Source organism: Eurosta solidaginis, chromosome 3 (assembly GCF_040869045.1).
Source record: "Eurosta solidaginis isolate ZX-2024a chromosome 3, ASM4086904v1, whole genome shotgun sequence".
NCBI lineage: Eukaryota > Metazoa > Arthropoda > Insecta > Diptera > Tephritidae > Eurosta > Eurosta solidaginis.
Window position 1 is genome coordinate 60212121 of NC_090321.1, and position 15925 is coordinate 60228045.

Consider the following 15925-nt stretch of genomic DNA (forward strand, 5'->3'; position numbering starts at 1 on the left):
TTAAGTAATTGCTCTCAAGTCAATCAATTGTGTTCAAATGAAAATGGATGGGTATAACAGCTTTTAAGCGTTTAACGGTTTGTAAAGTTTGCTTTCGTAATGCTTTAATTATTCATGGCAGTTTTAAAGCTAAATACATTTATTGTTTGTTATGTAAAATTAGTTTTCCAATTGCTCAAGTAATTACTTAAGGCTCTTTTTATGTTTTATTTGAAAACTTTGTTTTTAGAACCTGTTGGCAGTGTTGCACCAAAGATAAGCGTCGGCGATAGACGTAAAGACGCTGAAGCGCGTGTTAACGCATCTTTAAGCATATTTTGTCCGGCGCAGTCATATCCGATGCCAGTATTTAGGTAATTCTTTTTAAGTATGCTTCAGAAAGACGAGACGATATTTTTCCGAACAAAAGCCAACATTATTCCTAATTTGCGGCAGTTTTTCATTTTGATTATTATTATGATATTTTTTTATAACAAACATTTTTTCAGAACCTGTGGGCAGTGTTCCACCAAAAATAAATCTTATTAATCGTCGAAATGATGCCGAGGCAAACATTGGCAATACGCTCAGCATATTTTGTCCAGCACAATCTTATCCAGTACCAATTTTTCGGTAAAAGCATGATAAAGCCTTTTTAAGTTATTATTTTGGAACATTTTATTTTGTATTAAAAGTATACCGTTATTCATCTTTTGATGAAATCCCAACAAGAGGCAGTTTCAAGTATTATAGTTTTTATTATTAACTATTAAATTTTCGGTTAGAACCCGTCGGTAGTGTCGCTCCGAAGATAAGTGTGGGCGAACGCCTACGTGATGCTGGTGCTAAATTCGGTGCTACTTTTACGCTTTTTTGTCCAGCACAGTCCTATCCAGTGCCAAGTTACAGGTACATCTGAGTAAAACTAAATACTAGTAAAAAACATTCAGGCTGTTTTGAATTATTATGTTTGCGTCCATTTAAATTTTATAAATCTCTAACATATTTCATCGTAGAACCCGTTGGTGGTGTGGCACCCAAAATAAGTGTTGAGAATCGTTTAAAAAATGCTGAAGCACAAATTCATCATAGTTTTACATTATTTTGTCCAGCACAGTCATATCCAGTGCCATTGTTTCGGTAATTCTATATAATACGTACTGGAACTTACCTTACCTCCATTGCGCGCTCAATAACGCTCTATTTAAGTAAACTTTTGGGAAGCATTCATATCAGAATTCGTTTAAAGCACCCAATTCTCAAAATTATGAAAAATTTATTATGAGGGGTTTATGTGAAGCTAAATCTAAGTTAAATATTATAACGTGATATTGGGTGATTCCGATTAACGTTCGAATCGCTGAACTGTCGAATAAATAACTCCAATATTCAGTATGGCAAAATGGTCTTTATTAGACTACTTTGGGAGTAGTACTTCCCAGTTATCGCGTACTTCACGAATAGCGTGTTTAAATCAAACTGAATTACTATTCCCAGAATATATATTTGCCCTTCTGCAAGTGGGCATTATAAACTCATTAAGAATCTTGGTTGAAGAACGCTCCATTTTAGTATAAAAGTAATATATTTTCAACTGAGATAGGCCCTTTTCAATAAAATTTGGAGACTTGGCGTTTTTAATATAAATAAAATACAGTCTTCAATAAAATTCTAAGAAAGTACCAAGGCGGAACGGTACAGGGTAATAAGCGAATTCGACCAATTTGCATTGATTTCGATTAGCTGACATATTGTTACCAAGGCGTTGCTTCGAAATTATCAAGAAGAAGCATTCAGCTGATGGGTTAACCTTGGACAGTGTATTATTCAAAAAATCGATAATTGCGTTATTAAAAACAATTCAGTGATACTTATCTTTCGAACAAGAAGTCGAGATTGTCACTCAGCCTACGATATGTAATCGAAATTGTATAAAAAAAGTCTGCTTTAACAACCAGTCCCACATTCAGCGCAGTTTACTTGCTCATATCTTTCAAAATTTGTTTTTTTTAATATGTTCCATTTTTTTTTCTTAGAACCAATGGGTAGCGTTGGTCCAAAAATCAATGCTTATGACGAGTTGAATATGGTGCGTGCTCGAGAGGCATCCGATATAACGCTGTTATGCCCAGCACAATCCTATCCAGTTCCACTATTCAGGTAAAGTGCAAGCTTGCGATTTTGAGTAGAGGAGTTTCTTTTTAAAGTTGAAATTTAATCTAAATACGTACATTCAGGCAGTTTGATTATGTTTAAAACAGCTTTACACCTAAATTATTGCTTTCCGGTTTTAGAGCCCGTCGCTAGCGTTGGACCTCGGCTTACCTCCGGCGATAAAACGCGTAATATTGATGTTGCTTTAGGCGCTAGTCAGACGCTGCTTTGTCCAGCTCAAGCTTATCCGGTTCCATTATTTAGGTAATCCCCAATACAAATGAATTGAAATGCACTGCGCTAAAAGCTATTGAAATGTGAACGAATTTAGTAAACCCACCTGACATCATAGCAGTTTTCAACGACCAAAATGTATTTATAAATTTAAGCTCATAATCCTACTTAATTACTTACAATTTTTTAGAACCTGTTAGCAGTGCAGTTCCGAAGGTGTCCTCGCTCTCTAAATTTGATGTGAAAAGCTTTTATTTGGGCAGCACTTTCGCTCTATTATGTCCTGCGCAAGGTTTCCCTGTGCCATCTTTTAGGTAAAATCACTATTTGTTTTAAAATAAATTTTAGTTACTACTTATTAGATTTTATGTTTATCACAACTTAAGCTCAGCATTCAAGCAGTTTTCAAATTATTTATTAACAACAAAATTGTTTTTGTAACTAGCGGCTTAGCGCTAATTTTGATCAATTTATAACATCTCTAGAACCCGTCTCTAGTACGGCACCCAAGGTGCCGCCTGTAAGCGCCCGACCACTGAGTGCAGCTCATCACTCAAGTATTTCAATTCTTTGTCCTGCTCAAGGTTATCCGGCACCAAACTTTCGGTAAGACCACAATAAATGTATAAGCAAGATCTGAACCAGTTTTCAATGTATGTTTTCGTTTTATTACGTTGAAATGGTGTTCAAAATAAAGTTTACTTTTTACACTAGAACCTGTCTCTAGTTCACCACCAAAAATTAATGCGCTCACCTATAAGCCAAATATTGTGGACTTTGGTATGGATACTGCGGTGTTATGCCCAGCCCAAGGCTACCCAGCTCCAAATTTTAGGTTAGTTGTATCAAAAAATAAAACGTCAAATATGCGACGTATTTTGTTTTCCTAATACAAAGTTAATAACTTTGCACCCTGCGTCAGCACAAAAAATATTGAATAATTATAGCATTCAGACAGTTTTGTACTTCACTTCTGACTTTTTAAGATATTAACTTTTGGCTGTTTCATATTTCAGAACCGGTCTCAAGTACTTCTCCTCGCATTCCTTCAATGATGAGTAAACCTTTGAATATGGCACTTGATAGTATCATTTCCCTAATTTGCCCAGCGCAAGGGTTTCCGGCGCCTAACTTTCGGTAAAGAATTTACTCTACAAATGTAACGAAAACTTACCAAATAATGAAAAACCCGTTGAAAATAGCAACAGGTGATATCTGGTTGTCTTCGGTGCGGACAGTTTTTCAATTGCTAGACGATGAACCATACATAATACAATATTGTACCGATGTGACTATATCAGAAGAGTGCAACCGCTAGTGGAAGCAACAAAAAAATTCCTGTCGCTATTGCCTTTTTTTCAACATTGCAGTACATACTTCAATGTAAAAAATTGTTTGATAATAATCCCCTTGTAATGCATTTGCACTGCACCACGGTATCATTGGACATGTCGCAACCAGAAAGAGGTGACCGCGAGAAATCAGCTGATTATATCTTTGTTAGTATGATTTGACACTTCAACCTCCGGCACAGTACGATTTTGACATTAGTCCATTTTTTCACAAAAACAAAATAAATGTTTTTTATTTATGTTTGTATGTATGTCACCGTGCTACAACCTTGTATGGTTTCGCCATGGCATTGGCTCAACCTTGTAAGTTTGCTTGGACCACGTTTACACATGCATTAATCTACAATAAACCCTCTGTAGATAATCTACGTGTTTACATATGTTCCATCCCTAGGAACTAGTTTATTATCTGTCAAATTTTCACCTTTCAATTCAAACTTTCAATTAGTGATTACACTCTAGAGGTGGTACTTTTCTATGAAAAAAAATCGGCATCTCTAAAATTTGTTTACAATTACCGATTATCGAAGGAAATCTAGTTAAATAAATAACTATTGGGAGTTAAGTACGAAACTGAAGATAATGTCCTTACATGTAAACTAGGCTTAAGCTCCCATTACTGATACTTAGCATAGACTTGACTTGACTTGGCAACTTAGCCACGATTATACTCCACTTGGCGCATACAACCTGGCATCATAATCAGCGTTGAAATTTATTTTTAAATAAATGTCAATTTGTATGACAAAATGTCAAAATGAAATGGAAACAAACAACTGACATCTCAAAATGTAAACGTCACTTAGAACTTACATAGAAAATCAAAATTAAACAGACTTCTAAGTCAAGTTAAGTGTTGCTAAGTTTTGAGTAATCAGTAACATGCAATGTTCATTTAACAGAACTGTAAGTGACAGTTCTCAAGCCAAGTCAAGTTTATGCTAAGTATCAGTAATGGGCCCTTTAGTCTGAATTTTGATTGCGGTAATCGAAAAAAACATTACAATTATCGGTTTTCGATAAGATTACCTCTCTTTTTAAGGCCAGACCACATCTATTTTACGGATTAGAGCCCATATCAACGTCGTAGTTGTCCGGCGCCTAATTGTAGGACAATTAATTTTCTGCGACGAATAACGTAAAGCTAGGCTATAGATGACTACGTAAACTTCACGGTATGTACCATTAGCGGATGATATCGCAACGCAAGTATTGTTCGTTAAGCGTCTCGTACGCCAAACAGTTTGAGGCTTTAAATAAATGCGTGTTTAGTCTTCGAAACTTAACAACTTCAGGCAGTTAGCTTGCGTCACTTACTTCTTGACGTGGGTTTACTAATATTTATACAATTTAAATTTGAAAGTAGACTTTAAGCTTAGCTAAACTAAATACGATTTTCTGCAATTTAGAACCTGTTGGCGGAAAAGCGCCAACGCTTTTATCACATGATATGCGTCGATTGTGGATGGAACGCATGCAGGGACGTAATTTGGACATTTTTTGTCCAGCACAAGCGTTTCCAGTGCCAACATTCAGGTAGAGAAGGCATTTATACTGTATTGAGTTTAATGAAATTTTTTTTCTTGAAGCAATTTATGAATGAATGCTAGAAAAACTGATTTATGAATTTGTATCTGATTTTTCTTGTAGAACCTGTCAGTGCAAAAGCGCCTACACTTTCTGTTGATACAAAGTGGTCGGGCATTGAACGCCGGAAAAGTGCTAGTTTTACTCTTTTGTGTCCGGCTCAAGCATACCCAGTACCGGTTTATAGGTTAGAATTGAAAAAAAATAAACGCGCTATACATTTAATCGAATACTATAAAGCACATTTTCTTCTTTTAATCGATTGAAACTAGTGATGTGCAATTATCATTTGAAATTAAATGCTGATTCAGTTCTCAAACTTTTTCACATATGTATACGATGTTTTCTATTTTCCCATATCACACATATTATTAAGTTTAGTCACCGTCTTGTGTATTTAATCAGCAAATTAGCGTTTCCTCATTTGCGCGATAATAAAATCAACGATTGCCTCGTCAGAAAGTATGGCAAGCGATAAGGTTGGCAATATTCATTCATGAATTCCAAAATTGAAGAGAAACGGAATGAATATACAAATGTATGAATGTAAATTCGCATATAAAATAAATACTCGCCAATATAGCGTGAATAACAAACATATCTTATGGATATACATATATCTATGTATGTGTGTTGCATATGTCGTTGGCTCTATTAGAACCAAGAACCAACTTCAGCTGCCTGGAGGCTGTCATCAGTACAGATAAAGGCAAACAAAAGCTAAAGTAAACAAAGCGCAAATACAAGCATGAAATAAGCAGCAATAAAGTAAAAAGAAAAAAAAATAAGACTAAACAGCAACAACTCCCTCAGAAGTAGTCAAAAGCGTAAAAGCACATATAACGTACGCTTTTGTTTACAAACTCATACCACAAATTTTTACATCACCACAACAACCAATACCACAAACATCTGTTCAGTCAAACGAGCATCTCCACCGTTAAGTCAACATATGCATATAAATGCGCGACGTAAATGTGTGTCATACACAAATCTTGTACACATCTGCACTTAATAGCTGACTCACTCGCTCATTACACAAACCATTCTATTTCGCTCTCCGCTTATGCGCATGTGCTCAACGCGTCACAAATTTCCCAAAACAATTGCCCCTTATCGGTGTTTTTGTGTTTTGCTCACAATATTCGCGTGGTATACAGCGGCCGTCTCTTTTACTCATCTTCACTTGTTGCTGCCACAGATATGTTTTTGTGTTATTTGTTTTGATTCTGCATTTCTGTGTAGAAACAATGCACATAAGAGGATGTTGAAAAAAAAAACTTGTTTCTTGCGCGCGCATGTTGAAATGAGATAAGAGTATAGATTTTTTCTTAACGTGCCACTATCACGTTTCAACACATCTGCCTCTGTTTATCAATGAATTAACCAATTCGATGTAGAGCATATATGGCCGGCGTACGTTTCCACTGCAAAACAACGTCGACTGTGGTGTTAGTATCTGTTCACTACGCAGCTGTCACGTTTTTGGGTCGCTGACCCAGCTTGGTTTCAAGACAAATGCATCAGTGTGTACCACAAGCTGTTGCACCTAGTTCTATGACACGCATGTCTATGTTCGTTGCATGTACGAACACTACCAGATTTTATTGTTGCTACCAGCAAATATTGTTTTTATTTCTCATACTTTCGCTTTCATTAAAAATCTGGCGCGCAGATTTACTAGTATATGCTACAATGCTGGCTCACTTCGAATTTTCAACCTTCTTTCGCCTATCCACCTGCTGACACCCTCCTCCAAGTGTCACTTTCTCATTTGTGTTTTTGGCGTGGCTTTTGTTTTTATTCGGTCCTTCTGCCATTGAACTGCGTAATAAGTGGGGTTTCTTCATTATCTTCGTTGTTAAATGGTCTTTTTCAAACTTCCCATCTCATGACCTGCTTCGCTTGAGTTCGCAACTCGACCTTGCGTGGCTTAATTTTTTTAAGTACATCCTAAATATTACTATGGGTGGAATCTGTGTCAAGTGCATTTAGTTATGTACATACATATGTATATATAATACTGTATAAAAAGATGCTAGTCGGTCGTGAAATATAATCTTTGAAGGTTAGATTCAGAAATAAAGAGCTTACAAGTAGAGTGAAATACAAAAAATCGTGGAAATTTTTTGGGTACGATAAATATATGGATGCACTTGACCTTGTTTACAAACCAACCGATTGTTCTGAAATAGTTGTATGACTCGTTGGTTCATTGCCCTAGTTTTCTGAGAAGTTTTTGGTGTTCTGTACCTGTAATTTAAATAACCGTAAGAGTTTTCATTTCATTACTAGCCGGGTAAGCTATTTTAAAAGGTACTTGGAAAAGGAATAGCGTCTTAATGCTCTTTGCATGTGAATACCTTCTTTTTGTTGTTGTTGTTGTTGTTGTTGTAGCAGTGCTTCGCCCATCCAATAGGTGCGACTACTCACAAATTGTCATCAATATCCACTGACGGGAGTCCAAAAGGAAATTTGCAGTTTCAACGGGGTTGGGCCAGAGAGAAAGGGATGTTAGAGGCGTTGGTTCCACATTGCAATTGAAAAAATGGTTGGTGTCTTGTGAGGACACATCGCATGCAGGACATACATTACGTTTGTCTGGGTTCATTCTGAATAGGTAAAAGTTTAACCTGTTACAGTATCTAGCGGCCGCCGTGATGTGGTGGAAGTTTGCTGCGCTTACCACACCTAAGATCGTAGATTCAACTCCCGGTCAAAGCAACATCGAAAATTTAGAAAAAAGTTGTTTCAACTAGAAAAAGTTTTTTTAAGTGCGGTCGCCTCTCGGAAGTGATCTGGCAAACACTTCGATTGCATTTATGCCATGAAAAACTTCTCAGTGAAAACTCATCTGCCTTGCAGATGCCGTTCGGAGTCGGCATAAAACATGTAGGTCCCGTCCCGCCAATTTGTAGGAAAAATTAAAAGGAGCACGACACAAATTGGAAGAGAAGCTCGGCCTAAAATTTCTTCGCAGGTTATCGTGCCTTGCATTTATTTTGTTTATATTATCCAGATCGAAGTTGAGCTAGAGTGACGCGCGTCTCTCTGGGGAGGTTGCTTTCCTCAACTGCGAGTTTAGGGTATTTGACTTCAAGAACGGAGTTCGCCGGGAAAATGCTAGCACAGAGGTTTGATGTGTTTTGTTGGATATATCAGAGAACATTTTTGTGCTTTTTTTCTTCATACGGCTGAGTTCTCAGGTGCCGCATTTCCTCATAATGCTTGCGAAGATGACTTCCTCAGTCCATGGGAGGCGGGGCTTCTTCAATCAGATGCTTGTTAAGATGGCAAGGTTTCTGGGAATTTAGCAGAAACTGTTTGTTCAGCATTTCATTTCTATCCCTAATGGGAAGTACTCTCGGCTCACTGTGTAAATTATGTTCCGGGAACATAGGAGGACCTCTCGTACAATACCCCCTCACAAAATACGCTTTGGTGTACGTTCGTTTCCTCTAAGCACTCGCAGTAGGAATATTTGGTTGCATCGCTTCTTTCCTGCATCGAGGCTCGCACACTAAAAGGCCCGCCCATAAGATTTTTGATGCAGCATCGTGCGCTGACAGATGAGAAAATGGCATGTATTTGTAGGGAGAGCGAACAAAAAGCGCTTCACCAGCGCCATCTGACATGCGAAAGTAGCCAACGTTCAACTTTTGTTGCAAGCAAAGCACAAGAAGCAGACTTTGACATTTGTTTTGGCTCTAAGTGCTTTGAAACTCTGCAAGTGAAACTATTGTTTTCACTGGTTGGTAGTTTTCTAAATTTTTTAACAATTAAAAACTTCACGTTTACAAAGGAATAGGAATCGTTTTTACAAATAAATGCTTTTACAGAGCTTCGAGAAATTTTTTATATGAATGGGCAAGCCGAAATAAGTTACAACTACTAAGTCTGAAGTTTTTTTATACTTATCAAAGCAGTATCTCGAGCGGTTGTGATGATGGTCGCTTTTGTCTAATCTAATCTCGTTTCAATGCCGTCACCGTTAACAGCACTGAGTTACAACAATTGGCCGCACTCATCCTCACCACAGCTAGAGTTTAATGATAATACAAATTCAGGTGACGGTGCTTAAGCAAATGTGCTTCAACAGAGTTACTTTAAAATTTAATCTTTCTCTTAAACCCCCTCGAATGGCAGTTTTCAATGTTTATGTTTACACATTAGGCCGGGTCGATTTGTGGGGAGGCAAAAAAATCGCCCATTGCTCTGTGAAAATCATATTCTAGGGATCAAAATAAGAGACTTTGCCGAAGGAACCATACCTCTAAAACGAATTCTGATGTCCCCCCTTTGGGTCGTAGGGGCAATTTTTGAAAAATCCCACTTTGAAATGCCTATGTTTTTTCTTTTTGGAGTTTATTTTTCTCTTTAGAAATTTATTTAGTCAGAAGATATGTAAATGAAAAAATGAATTTAACTTAGTAATAGAAAAGAAATTAAAAAAAATTATTAGAAATTAGCGTTTTTGCAACCCCCTTTTAAAACCAACGCATCACTGTGATGCATTTGCATGTCGTAAACATTGTTGTGTGGGTTTTTTATTCAACCGTTTTAAAAAATGAAGATATCACTGTGACACAATTGCAGATCGTAAAATTGCTTGTGTTGTTTTTTTTAAGCCACCACAAGACACAGCAGGTAGAATTGAAATTGCCCCTACCCAAAAGTTCGACCAAAGGGGGCATCAGATTTCGTTTTAGAGGTATGGTTCCTTCGGCAAAGTATCTTATTTTGATCCTAGAATACGATTTTCACAGAGCAATGAGCGATTTTTAAATCGACCCGCCCTATTACACATACTATTTTATGAAATTGAAAATCAACAGTGAAATATTATATTTTAAGAACCCGTTGGCGCAAAGGCACCCACGTTTTCTCTGGAATATAAACTAATTGAAGTACAAAAACTAGAACATACGAGCTTTGCATTGTTGTGCCAAGCACAGGCTTATCCAGTGCCCATAATAAGGTAATGAACGGTACAAAGTATTTTAAAATTAGACACACCCGTTTAATTGCCTTTAGAGCTAATATTCTTAACAGGTTTTGATCAATAAACTAGAACCGCGAATTTTGCTCCACAAAGCTCTTCAAAGGTTTCTACAACCCCGCTTTGGCGAGTGTAAAATCTAAGTTTGAGTGTTTTTTTTGGACCATAAGCCAAACAGCAGACAGGATGTGTGGAAAACGCGGCGAACTTAGCGGAAGTATCGAATAGGGTGCTAGGTTAGATGCGAACCAGGTGTACGAAATTTGATCAAAAGTTATGAGCGGGAACCCGTTGTCCTTTTAGTGCAGATAATATCTCCTTATCGCTTCAAGCCTAGATCTACAACAAATAAACCTCTTTCACCGGGAATTTGCGATGGATTTATTCTGACTATAATCTTATCTTTTTAGAAATTATCTTAAGATTCTGATCGCGATAGCTAAGTATAATATCAATTTTTAAATGCGCTATCCCCGCCAGTTTTAAATACAGTTAGCTACAGCGAAGACTACCCCAACATTCGCACAAACAAAACGTTATTTTATATATAAATTTGAAACTTATTTCTATATAATCTTTGAATTTTTAGAGCCAATCGGTTCAAAGGCACCCGCCTTTTCCAGCGAAGTACAAACATTTTCAAATCGCGCGGCAATCAGCTCTACTTTAGCACTTCTTTGTCAAGCTCAAGCATTTCCAGTACCTGTATTTAGGTAACTTTAAAATGTAAAAAATAACGAAAATTTGGATGTGAATATGATGTTGAGAGATGAGAGTAAATGTATTTTTAACTCAACATTCAGTGTAGTTTTTCAGTTGAATTTAGATTTTGTGCAACGCTTCTTTTCTCTTTTATGAATTTTATTTTTTATTTTAAAGAACCTGTGGGCTTCAAAGCTCCTGCCTTCCCCAGCGTTGCCAGCACATTCACTATTCATGCAGCTAGCCAAAGCACTTTGGCAATGACTTGTGAAGCGCAAGCTTTTCCGGTGCCCATTTTTAGGTAAGTTGGTGTTGGATCGATATGAAGTAGCTGCGGGGCAGTCATCATGTTTGGTTTCTAGTTTCTCATAAAAGAAGTCGTCATCCACATCGGCGCGGCATAATTTATTGGTGCGCAGGCGCAATTAACTGACGAAGGTTTACACCTATTGACTAACCGCCTGCCAACCGGTTTTTAATATTTATTAAAACTTATTTTCTGAATTATACGTGTTATTTTTTACACTAGAACCTGTAGGTGCTAAAGCACCCACCTTTTCAAGCGATTCTAAAGGCAGCATTTTTGTGCGGTCGGAGAATTCAAGATTTGCGCTGTTGTGTGAAGCTCAAGCATTTCCCGTGCCGATTATCAGGTTAAGTAATTTTTTTTTGAAGAAGCTCATTAATTCATCAAAGCGTTCACTCAAAAAGGACTGTAAACATTTGGGCAGGTTTTATTGCATAAAATTTGAAAATTTTGTAAAATTTAATTTTAATGTATATCTCTAGAACCTGTTGGTGCTAAGGCACCCACATTCTCCACGGATTCAAGCTCATTTTCATATGCACGTGGTGTTGGACAAAGCTTTGCATTACTTTGCCAAGCTCAAGCATTTCCAGTGCCTGTTATTAGGTAGAGTAATAAAATGAGAAACGAGAATTGAAAAATGCCAATTTAATTTAAAAAATTTTGCAAAAGAGTTCAGACAGTTTTCAATATTTTGCGGTTTTTCTATTTCATCACCTTTTTTTTAATTCTTCCTTACTTATGCGTGTAGAACCCGTTGGCGCTAAAGCACCCACTTTTCCAACAGTTTCAAAAATAAGTACACTAATGGGTAAAAATTATAGCGACATAGTACTTTTATGTCAAGCTCAAGCATTTCCGGTTCCAGTGACGAGGTAATGATTGTATAAACTTCAATCATTTAGAAGTGTCAAAAAGTATTCATTCAGGCAGTTTATTGTACTACTTAAATTTTTCTTTAGTTAAAAGCGGTTATATTTTTTAACAAAATTAAATTTTCATAGAACCACTTGGTTCAAAAGCTCCAGCATTTCCAACTGCGTTAAAAAGCGGCACCTTTATTGAGAACAAAGGCAAAGACATTGTACTGTTATGTCAAGCTCAAGCATATCCTGTGCCGGTGTTTAGGTAAAAGTGACGTACTTATAAGCAGCAGTGGGCACGAAAATAGTAGTGTCGATCGTTATCCAAACATTCCAAACCATTTTCAAAACGTTTTCCAAAAAATTTCAAAATTCTAGAAAATTTTACGAGAATTTCAAATAAATGGTTTTCTGATTTTTTTCGAGTATGAAATTTTACTCTCACAAATTTTAAGTTATAGGTCTCTCAAATTAAGTATTGATTTCACTGGTGACCGCAGCGGTTCTGTTGCATGGAATTTTATGCATGATTGCCAAAGTGCTTTTAACCTAATTTCAAATGTAGAAGCCGTTATTTCCTAGCAGTTCTAGTTTCCGAAATATTTAATAATAAGGTTTTGAGTAAATTTTTTTCTTTTTCAATAAATAAACTTTATTATTATCAATTACAGCGAGTTAAATTTTCTTTTAAAGGTTTTTCTGTTATGAGTTGACTCAGCAGTAGAGCTTACGATTTCTCGAACATGTTCGAGAAGAGATTTCTCGCGAGTCTCGCCTTCTCGCGAGATTCTCGAATCTCGAATTACTCGCAAGGCTCGCGAGATTCTCAAATCTCGAATTACTCATAAGGCTCGTGTAATTCTCGGATCTCGATTACTCGTAAGGCTCGCGAGTTTCTCGACATTCAACTTAATCGATTCATTGGCTGTTTTATATAGAGCTTAAGATTTCTTCTGGAGCACAAGCCAAAATGTCCGCAAAACCACAAATAAAAAACCCCAAAATGTATAGAATATTGCCAATGCAGCGACTGAATTGAAACTCGAGAAGATCGCAAGTATTACGAGTAATTCGTGATTCGAGAATCTCTCGAGAAGCCGTGTTCTTGATGTCTCGTTGAAAAATAAAATATTGCGAACAAAATTATATGTATGACGCAGGATGCGAAGTCATTATCAAAAGTCTAAGAGGAATTGACGCGCACGCACTTCCAATCAATAATAATTTTACTCTGCCTCATATTTTTTTAATACTCAAATATTTTCATTAATGTTTTTCTCGCCTACTAATTTTTAGTATGTAAACTTACAACAAGTGTTTTATGAAACAGTGCGCGTCACTTCATCAAAGTATGTCCCAATACTCTAAACTTATTGACAGATCCGACACGGCCATACTGACAAGTCACACGTCCCCGTGCGATATACTTCAAAGAGTCTACCACTCGGCCATTACTGACTCAAAGTCTTAACTTCAGTTTTTCTCTTATTCATTTTATAATAACTACAATTTACCTTCAACATAAATAAACAAATTTAAATTTATTACAAATATCGCTCCGCTAAGTCATGTAATCATTTTCCTCCACTTACACCAGGTGTTATATCTCCAATCTTACCACTTACACCAGTGGTCACAATTTCATTCTCCACCACTTACACCAGTGGTCGCAATTTCATTCTCCACCACTTACACCAGTGGTCACAATTTCAGTCTCCACCACTTACACCAGTGGTCACAATTTCATTATCCACCACTTACACCAGTGGTCACAATTTCATTCTCCACCACTTACACCAGTGGTTACATTTCATTATCCACCACTTACACCAGTGGTCACAATTTCATTCTCCACCACTTACACCAGTGGTCACAATTTCATTATCCACCACTTACACCAGTGGTCACAATTTCATTATCCACCACTTACACCAGTGGTCACAATTTCATTCTCCACCACTTACACCAGTGGTTACATTTCATTATCCACCACTTACACCTGTGGTTAAATTTAATTTTTCGTTAAAAATAAACTAAATAGATAACTCGATTGTGTTCAATTTTCGGAAATTGTGTTCTTACATTTCTATTTCATAGCTTTCAGTTTCTTCATCTTCGCCATATGACTCTCGTAAAATACCTGATGGCGACTTAACAGCACAAATATCGACTCTACGATTAGCAATACCGCTCGATGTTTTGTTTTTAAAATTTTCGGTTGCATTTGGACATCGGGAGGCGTAATGCCCCAAACCCTGACAACGATAACACTTGACTGATGCCTTGTTTGGATTAAAAGAACTTCTATTTGGTAATTCCTTCTTGGGTGTTAATTGTGTGGCTTTATCCAATTTATATTTGCACATCACCGCTTTGTGTCCTGGTTTACCACAGATGAAACATTTGACAGCAAATGTAAGTGGGGAATGCTTCTGACGTTGGGTATCAATTCGTTCACATCCACTGCTCATTGATGAAATTTTCCTCTTGATAAACGACATCGAATTTAGTTCTTTCTGTAAAAGCTTTCTTGTTCCCACGTTTGATGTGAAAACCAATCGATGAATACGAGGGTCGAACTGAGCCACAAGAGCCACTGTTGAAATGACTATCTCTTCCGTGGACAAATTTTTCGATTTGGTCGATAATGACGTCATTATTGTTGCTGCATAAGATGCAAGGCACTCATCTTCTTTTGGTTTTTATTGCTTAAATTGATAAGGAAAGCAGTATTTGTCTCCGAAAAGCCGAATCTTGAAACGAAAATATCTCTGAACTCATTCCAAGTCATATCGGGGTACGAAATGTGTGTTAGCCAATTTGCAGCTTGTCCTTTTAAAGCACGACTAAGAACCAACATTAAAGATGCACCCTTTAAGGGCTTCTCTGCCATGCACATATCTGCGGTGGCTATCCAGGCTCGTGCACTTACATTAAATCCATCTGAATCAAATTCCGGTAGCTGCACATCACTATTTGGACTGGAAGTCGAAGCAAGTGTTTTTAACAGCGAAACAAACTCTTTATTTTGTTGTTCGTATAATTTTTTCCATACACTATTTTCACTATTTAACTCTTCTGGCTCATTGCCAACTTCTGATGACGCAGGATGCGAAGGCATTATCAAAAGTCTAAAGGAATTGACGCGCACGCACTTCCAATCAATAATAATTTTACTTTGCCTCTTATTTTTTTACTACTCAAATATTTTCATTAATGTTTTTCTCGCCTACTAATTTTTAGTATGTAAACTTACAACAAGTGTTTTATGAAACAGTGCGCGTCACTTCATCAAAGTATGTCCCAATACTCTGAACTTATTGACAGATCCGACATGTATAATAAATATGTTTTGAGTTAAATGTTATTGAAGCAATATAATCAACAAAAAAGTCACAAGTAAAAAAAAAAAACAAGTGTATAAATACTGTCCATACAGCGATTAAGTAATAATGTCGAGAAGATCGCGGGATTTACGAGGACTTCGAGACACGAGAATCTCGCGAGAAGTCGAGTTTTCGATTTTTCGGGCCTTGAAAAGTTCGCTTGTGTTCGAGAAGAAATCGTAAGCTCTACTCAGCAGCACTACTCTGAAATTTGTCAAAAGTCAAAATAAATGAAAAACCCGAAATTTTCGTAAAATTTTTTCGAAATTCTCTTTCTCTCTTTTCTAAAACGATTTGAGATTGGTTTGCATAGTTTCAGTTACAAAATTCAGAAAATTTTGTTTTATAAAAAAGAAAATTTA

At 36.8% G+C, this 15925-nt stretch overlaps 1 protein-coding gene across 49 annotated transcripts in view; it reads left to right on the top strand.

The window, feature by feature from the left end:
• Dscam1 (Down syndrome cell adhesion molecule 1) overlaps positions 1-15925 on the top strand; it is a 274746-nt gene that overhangs the window by 169042 nt on the left and 89779 nt on the right. For 4 of the 49 annotated variants that reach the window (XM_067771927.1, XM_067771946.1, XM_067771928.1 and 1 more), the window contains exon 6: positions 11185-11308. The exons of 39 other annotated variants lie outside the window; for them this stretch is intronic. In XM_067771927.1, the coding sequence (XP_067628028.1) occupies positions 11185-11308 (124 nt within the window). Of the gene's footprint in view, positions 1-488; positions 613-2015; positions 2140-2557; positions 2682-11184; positions 11309-15925 lie in introns of all 49 variants that reach the window. 6 more of the 49 variants (XM_067771919.1, XM_067771917.1, XM_067771918.1 and 3 more) reach the window with 3 other exon arrangements.